At 33.2% G+C, this 8436-nt stretch overlaps 1 protein-coding gene across 1 annotated transcript in view; it reads right to left on the bottom strand.

Annotated features, from left to right (window-relative positions):
* Nucleotides 1-739: 739 nt before the first annotated feature.
* LOC120072750 (cleavage stimulation factor subunit 77) overlaps nucleotides 740-8436 on the bottom strand; it is a 45155-nt gene continuing 37458 nt past the window's right edge. The window contains exons 19-24 of the mRNA XM_039025229.1: nucleotides 6045-6197; nucleotides 5569-5635; nucleotides 5386-5487; nucleotides 4462-4617; nucleotides 3154-3372; nucleotides 740-1592 (exon numbers count right to left, since the gene is read on the bottom strand). Coding sequence (XP_038881157.1) covers nucleotides 1429-1592; nucleotides 3154-3372; nucleotides 4462-4617; nucleotides 5386-5487; nucleotides 5569-5635; nucleotides 6045-6197 — 861 coding nt within the window. The 3' untranslated portion in view covers nucleotides 740-1428. The remainder of the gene's footprint in view (nucleotides 1593-3153; nucleotides 3373-4461; nucleotides 4618-5385; nucleotides 5488-5568; nucleotides 5636-6044; nucleotides 6198-8436) is intronic.

The following is an 8436-nucleotide window of genomic DNA, read 5'->3' as shown; positions in this document are numbered from 1 at the left end:
AGAGACAATAATAATAAAATAAAATCTACATTTTTTAGTCTTAAAATTTTTAATTTTTGAAAAATATTGGTAAAAATTAGCTAACAATCCAAATAAACTTGTAAATGAAAGTAGCATATATAAACTTAATTTTAAATGAACAAAAAATCAAGTAATTATCAACCAAGACCTAAAATTTTTAGTTTTTTATTTTTAAAAATTGTGCTCGTAATACACATTCATTTACAATAGCTTTCATATTTTTCTAAAGAAACATTTAAATTCATAGCCAAAATTCCAACGTAAAATAATTTTTCAATAAACAATTTTTTTCATTTTCAAAGTTTTGCATGAATTTTTAAAACACTTCTAAAATATAGAACTTTTTTCAAAAGAAACAAAGAATCATAGGTAAAAGTAATGTTTACCTAATGTTTATGAACTTTATTTTAAAAACACCATACCCTTGTTTGTAGGGTGATAAATAAATACAATCTATTTCTATATGAAGTTCTTCCAACACAAAAAGGGCCATCTACTTGAAACCGAACTCAACCTTCAAAACTATTCATACTTGCAACAAAAAACTAGCTTCTGATTCGACCAAAGCCTTGTCTTGCAAGGCATAAAACAGTGGAATTCAACACATAGAGGGGAAAAGTTGCAATAAACTTGCACAAATCTATAACCCAAACATCAAGATGATTGAACTTGACTAATAGGTTATGGTTAGGTATCTGGTTCCCTTGCACAAGAAACAAACACAAACACTCCCAAGCAAGATACCACCCAATGTCCAAAAATCAGTATTCAAACTTTCTTGAGATATACAATTAATAACAGACAATATCAACATCCAAACAAGAGTCTCCAGCTCATGATACACGGTAATAAGAAGAACAAGCAACAAACAAATGAAAAGATACTCGGCAATTAGAGACCGTCACTCCCAAAAGTTCTCATTCTCACATAATCTTCCCTGTTTCCTCCTTCCCAAAACCCTACAAATAACCCCTTTCATTGGTCCTCCCTCCTTACGCTGCTCCACAACGTGCCTCCGCCGCCTCCAATGGAGTTCCTTTCAGCTTCTACAATTCCCTTTTTGCCCTTCTTCCTCTCATATTTGGAGGTCCCATAGTTACCCTTACCAGTAAGATCTGATTACATGACCTTTACTAAAGAAACAAAATCTATGAAATAGCATTAAACTTGACCTCTCAAATCAGCCAAAATAATGTACATTCATCATTATAAACAAAGGCCTTTGTTAGGAGAAAATAAATACGTAAGCTATGAATGTAGCAAGCATAAGATTCTGAAGCAAAATGATCTTGTTCTAGCTTTCTTTAAAAGATAAACTTTGAGGAAAATGAGAGTATCTCTATTATCAACTTAAATGGTAAAGAATAGACTTCGACAAAAAATTAGAGAAAGAAAAGCATACTGAACTCAACCAGTGCTACCAGATAGATCTCCAGAAATAGCACTTCCATAGGAAACAGAACCTGTTTGGGAAGAAGTAGCTCCTCGCGCTTTCTGGATTTGTCGTATCCTGAAAAAATCTTTAGGCAATGGCTGACTTTGGACTGTTGTGCTTTCATTATCCTCTTGTCCTATCAACCAATAAACAAATGCCACATCTAGTTATAACAAGATCAAATAATCTTTTTTAAAAAGGAAACAAGATTTTTCATTGATGAAAAAAAAAAAAAAAAACTCAAAAGTATAGTGAAATGAAATAAGCAAAATGAAGTAAATACAACCGAATAACTGGACTTATCCAAAAAGTAAAGTTAAATCAAACATAACTCAATACGGAAGCTCTTGAAAGAAGACCACTAAATCTATCACAACCAATAACCATGTGTATGATGAGGCCAAAATAGGAGAGGTAAGAATCCATCCACCAACTTTGACAACTTGGAAACAAGGCCACTCTCCTCAAGCAATAGAAAGGTCAAATATTTTTTCTCTCTCTCTTTTAAGAAAACAAAGATTATGTAAAGATACAGAAAAAAAGAAATCCAAACTCAACCAACATGACAATAGGTAAACTTCACACTTCAAATGTAATATAAGAATAGATTAAAGTGTTGAGATACGATGTTTGATCAAATTAGTATAACGAAATCAATCCCAATGCAATATTTGAAGGTACAGACTTGCATAGCCTATCAGGAAAATGTAATTGGTACTTGTTAGAAATGGGTTGAGAAAAGTTACAAATTTTTTAATTTATAATGATGAGTTGAGATAATATTAAAACAAGAGATTCACATTCTTGTATTACTATTTCTTTCTTAGACTTGAACACTAATGATGTTGTCTTTGAAGCTAAGGACTAAATTCATAATAACTATAAGTAGTAATTTCATAGTACTCTATACAGGAGTATTATGCTAACCGTAAAGTGGACCATCAAATTCATCATCCAAACTTTTGACTTTAAGAAAACTTGAAAACCAGTCATAGTAGTTGACAGTATGACAAAAATAAATCAATAGTGTCATTAATGATTAAACCTAAAGTTTACGAGTATATGGTGAGTTCTAAGAATGTATCAAACTTTATTAACTCTGACAATTGCAAACCGAAGGCAAAGTAACAGAAAATAAAGCCCAGTGATTTTACAGCTAAATGTTAACCGCTAGCTAACTCACCATAACAGTCCAACAGTCCAACCCCTCATAAAAGTCATGATTGATTACATCATTTTGATAATTAAATTAGGTAAAATTATAAATGTAGTCCTTAGACTTAGAGTTGTAATTCTATGTAATCCGTGTTAACGATAGACATGACATATCTGTTAAACAAGTAATAGTTGATTTCGCACAATATGTAGATAAATGGAAAAAGAGCATAGCTGGACAAAAAGTAGAGTAGCAGGGTCAATAAAGGAATTTGATTTGTTGTTTTAAAAAGTTGTCATAAGTTCCTATTTAATTTTCAGCCACATCGTTCCATATTGGGTAATATTTGCACAATAAACATGTCACGACTCATGTAATCATTTAGTTCATGGTGTTGAACAGCAGAGACCATATATAATATAATTACAATTCGGAGTTGAGGGATGCAATTGAAAGTTTTTACCACTAGAAAGTAATTATCGAAGTTTCAGAAAGTATAAACCAATGAAAAGTGTAAATAGAGAATAAAGAAAGGACATACTGTCGTAATCTTTTCTCTTTCCCGATTGCTTGTCTCTAGTATGCTTTAGGGAGGAATTTGAAAATGCATGAGACTTGCTTGAACCAGAAAGGTCACTAGTGGTAGGAACGGGACCACCCGAAACTTGTGCTGGTGTTGCCCCTGATTTGACCAATGGAACTGTAGGTATGTCACTCTCAAGACAAACTGATAGTACAATATCAACGTCTGGGGTCGGACCTGAAATTTCATGAGATGGAAACCTTCCATTAGCCAGCCTAGTGAGCTTGGGAAAGAAAGTAAATATTGGAGCAAGCATTTTGATTGACTCACAACTATACTAATTTCTCTAATGTAGGATATCACCAACAGTTAATTATTTAAGATGCAGTTCAAGTACAAACCTGCCCACCTACCTAGTACAGTGCATTAATACCAAAGGAATTGAAACAGTCTTATAGTATCTTGGGCTAATCTTGCAAGTTTCTTGGGATATTTAGCCATTCTTAGGTTAATTAATTTTTACCGTAGGCCTTTATGTTTAATTCTTTGAGGAGTTTTATATTTAGCATTATTTCTTTAGAACCAATCCTGGTTATTCTGTTTTCTGCCCAGCAGATTAGTTTAAGTTTTTCTAAGACTAATTAGTTGGTTAGTGGGTCTCAAGCTCAATAAATAGCTTGCTGTATTCATTTGCACGGTTCCGTTTTTTTAATGAAAATTTTCCAGACTTCAGTTTCCATCAGGAATCTTACACTAACAGAATTTAGGAAATAAAAGAAGTAACAAATGGCTGGATCATGGATGATTTGGCCACCGAGTTCCCAACCTCTTGTAGGAAGAGTTCATAAAAGGGGCTATTAAAGTTCAAGAGAACGTGGCCTATCTCTCGTTTCTTATTCCCGAAATAAAATAACATAAAATAAAACTCAGAAACAATGGTTTGCAAATTGACGGTCATCCAGAGAACTGCAAAATAGTACTCAATTCAAATAGATTCTTGATAGAATGTTCAAATGGTGAACTATTGATGAGATAAAATGTAAATTGAGACAACAATAAGAGAGAAAGAAATTGAATAATCTTGAAGCATATTATTGTTAGTAACAACATAACTTCCACGAATCTCCAAAATGATATGAGATTGTCCATTTTGAACACAAGCCCCCATAGTTTTGCTTATGGCATTATCCAAAATGCTTCACAGAAATGGAGATAATTGTTCTCACTTTTATACTATGGATCCTCCCCTTCCCTAGCTAACATGAAACTTTATTTGCAATCATAACCATTACCGCCTTCAAAATAAGACATAATAAGAAAGGTTACCATCAACAGCAGGTAAGTTTGCAAGGAATGCTATTAATGCAGCTGGTGTTGCTTTTAATATTTCATCAAATACATTAGTCGGTCCTCCACTCGCAACAGAAACTGGATTTGAAGGATTAGCAGGAAGTCCTGAAGCTGTTGCAGTTGGAAGAATTCCTGTCACCACCAAATCGTGAGCAATTTTAGCAAAATCAAGTCAAATAATCAATTGGTATTAGTCTGAACACGGAGTTGTCTATTTTTAGCAGGATTTTTGGAGTTACTCTTAAGATCCTTGAACAAAAAGTTTATTTTTTCTAGTCAGTTTGTTCTATTACTTCAGTAAATGTTATTCCATTGCATATGTAACATGTTTTAATTAGCCAAACATTTCCTTTACTCCAACTTTAAAAATATCTGGTCAGGCATATGACTGAATTTTCCTAATTTTATCTAATGGCATCACCAAATTTAAGAATATCTGAATCTGACTTCTACTTACCCAACTCCAAGTATTTAATCTGGATCATTTTCACTCTTTCTTCCCTTATATTTCCTCATAAGGAAAAACAAAATCCATTTCATCAAAACTAGTATGTGAGCAGGGAACCAGTAGTCCCAGCAGTTGCCACAAGAAAGTCAAAAAAGGAAGTTCTACAGAATTCATTAGTGATGATAAAGTGACAATGATATTTAAATATTCTTTCTGAGAGCTGTAGGTGCAATGTAACTGGTTTCGAAAGCTTCATTGCAATTCAAAATATTGCGAGGACTGCTAAACATTATATTAGAAAATTGAACGGCTAATAATTACATTAATTAATCACCAGATTCTGAAAATATGATACCACCAATTAAGACTTTCGTAAAAGATAGATAACTTAGAACTTGATTAGATCCATATTACTTAAATTGCAGGATAAAAGTCAAGAGTTTCATTAATACCTAATTTTTGGCTGGGGTCATAAATCACCATCTGAGAGGTATCAGGATAAACAACATTTGTAGATGGAATTGAATGGCTCATAAAACCAGCAGAACTGGTATCTGAATCAAAAAGAACAGAGCTTACCCAGCAGAAACAAAGATTACCAAAATATTTTAACAAGAAAAGAATAATATAATTACCTAAAAAGCCAGTTCCACTAGGCAGACCAGATTTTTCTGAGTTCTTATTTATGTTCTTAGCGAGCCACTGAAAGAGTGGAAATAGCACCAGTCAAATAAAAGAGTTTACAAGGAATATGTTAAAATTTCAAACATGTACCGCCCCCTTGTTTTACATTCCAAAAGTATTTTCCAGGGTAAGTTAATCAACAGGGTCTGCCTTCCCCTCCATTTCCATATAATTATGGTTTAGGAATAAAAATTTGAAGTCATGTGAGTTATGGCATTGAACAATAAATTTCTTTAACACAAAATAGAAATACAATGAAAAGTCCGAACTTCCACGTCAGAGTGCATACTAGGACTTGACAATTTACATCATTTCAAGTTTATACAAAAATGTAATTGCAAAATGCACCACTGAAGACGAAACAAAAATTATTAAAGACATACATAGAAAATCATGTACAAAATACAAAGAACAGAATCGCAATTACCTCTTGTCTGGTCAAATTATCCAGATCACTAGATGTGCAAGGCCAGAGATCCATAAAACTATACCGGGACACAACATCTTGCAATGAACTTTCCAATGTTGATGCTCCATCTTCACCCATTTGAGAAAGAGCTTCTTTTCTTCTTTTTTCAACCTGTAAAAGGCTACAAATATATGAAAAGGTGGGAGAACATTCTGCACTATCCATGTGGGTGATGATGAAAACAACTACTCAAATTTTCTCTTCCAAGGCCTGGCACTGTCTAAATGTGATAACAAATGAAATTGCATACGTGTTTCACCTTCCAAGGTTGTAACTGGTAAGACCATTGTATCCCTTAAAGAAATACTTCCCTTACATTAATACTTATAATGTTACTGTCTGTTCTTTGTTTCTTGTGAAGTAAAACCTATTGTTTTCTTTTTTATAGGAGACAGGGAAATGTATTAATAAAGATGGTACAGAAAAAGGGAGATGAGATATTCCCACCATGTGAAAGGGGTTACCATAAGTTAACAATTTGTGTAAATTTGAACTAAGAACTAACTCTTAATTACAAAAAGCTTTAGTGAGAGTACACCAAATAGAAACAAAAAATTTAACACAAACCCTGAAAGAACTCCCAGTTGGACTCCTCCCCTTAGCACAGATTGTTTTTTCAAACCATAATCGCCAAAGGAGAGTCATCACTCACATCATTATAAAACCTATTGGTATTTTCTTTCCTTTTTTTTCTGTTAAAGTGTTGATAATAAAAATAATAAATTTATTATTATATTATATTATATTATATTTACAGTAATCCATTAACTTAAGATTTTAGGTTCATTAGTGATCTATCATGATATTTGTTAGTGTTAATATGATATTAAAATTTTCCTAACCCATCAACTTAAGCTTTTGGATTGATTGGTGATTTGATATGATATCAGAGTAGGAGATCCTAAGATTGAACCCCTGTAAAGTCATTTCCTCCTCCATTTATATTGAATTTAACTTGTTGGTCCTTTAACAAAGTTTCAAGCCACAAGGGAGGGGAATGTTAGACTGTTGATATAATATAAAATTTGTCATAACCCATCTGGCATCAGCTTAATCCTTTAGGTTGACTAGTGATTTAATAATACCAATGTGAGAGGTCATGAGTTAAAACTTCAAACTCCTATAATGTCATTTCCATCCCAAATAAGATTGCTTTCTTCTTGTTGAATTCTACAAATTTTCAAGTCCAAAATTGAGGGAGAGTGTTAAAGTATTGATAAAAGATCAACTTATGCCTTTGTATCCCATGATCATTTAATATCTTCTTTAAAGATAATTTCTAAAGAAATGGATGTTTTTGTCATGTAATCCAAGTGCCAGTTTCACTTGTAAATATTTCTTTCCATTTCTACTGTTTAGATATGCGGTTCAATCCTTGTAATGAGATACTTAAAGCGTCCCTTCTAAAATGTAGACGTTTGTTCAAAAGTTAACAATAAATAGGTTAAATTTTGTGATACGTTGCAAAAGAGAGAGATATTTTGTTTTTGTTCCTCTTCTTGATGTGTTCTAGATAATGTGATAGGTTGTTTGTAAAGGACAAAGATCATTTACTCTCGTTCCCCTTCTTTGCATGATTTTTGTGGTATGGATAATTGATCAATCGATGATCTCTTCACTCATTTCTCTAAACTGAACTATCAAGAAGAAAAAAATAACAAAAGAGGGGTTTCATCAAGGGAGAGTGCGTTCACATACCCATCCTTCAAAAAGGTATCTGAGAATTTCCAAGAGAGGGTTGCACCCTTTCGACAGGAGCCAGACATCCTTACGATAAATTACTGTAATGTTTACATACATGAAAAAGGAACCTTTGAGGGACTGAAACATGAGATTCCATTAAAAAATAGATATGCATATCAGCATACAAACCAGCTAACTGAGTATGTGTAAGGCCTGAATTCCCAAAATCAAATGTATCTAACAACTCGATAATGACCTGATGTCATTTGATGTTTCTTGTATGCAGCCAAAAAAGAACAGTGCATGTGGATACATTGACATGTATAATTAGACAGATTCTGGAACAAGGTGACAGTGAAGCAATGGATGGTGGGTAATGACTAAGAACTGGAAGATTGATACAACGGGCAACTTCACTCCTAAATCTTCCTTTATGAAGTCAACCAATGGGGCAATGAGATTGAATTACCCAATGGTGAATCTAATCTGGCAATTTAAGATTCCCAAAACAGAAAAACAAAAAAAAAACAAGAAGTGTGTCTTCTTATGGTTGCTAGACAAAAGAAGCTTGTGTACCCACAAGAAGCTACGAAGGGAGTTCCAAAATTGGATGATCTCTCCATCTATATTCTGCTTATGCCTTCAAGAAGAGAAGTCCAACAAGCAC

Source organism: Benincasa hispida, chromosome 3 (genome assembly GCF_009727055.1).
Source record: "Benincasa hispida cultivar B227 chromosome 3, ASM972705v1, whole genome shotgun sequence".
Classification (NCBI taxonomy): domain Eukaryota; kingdom Viridiplantae; phylum Streptophyta; class Magnoliopsida; order Cucurbitales; family Cucurbitaceae; genus Benincasa; species Benincasa hispida.
This window is presented reverse-complemented; position numbering and strand designations above follow the sequence as displayed.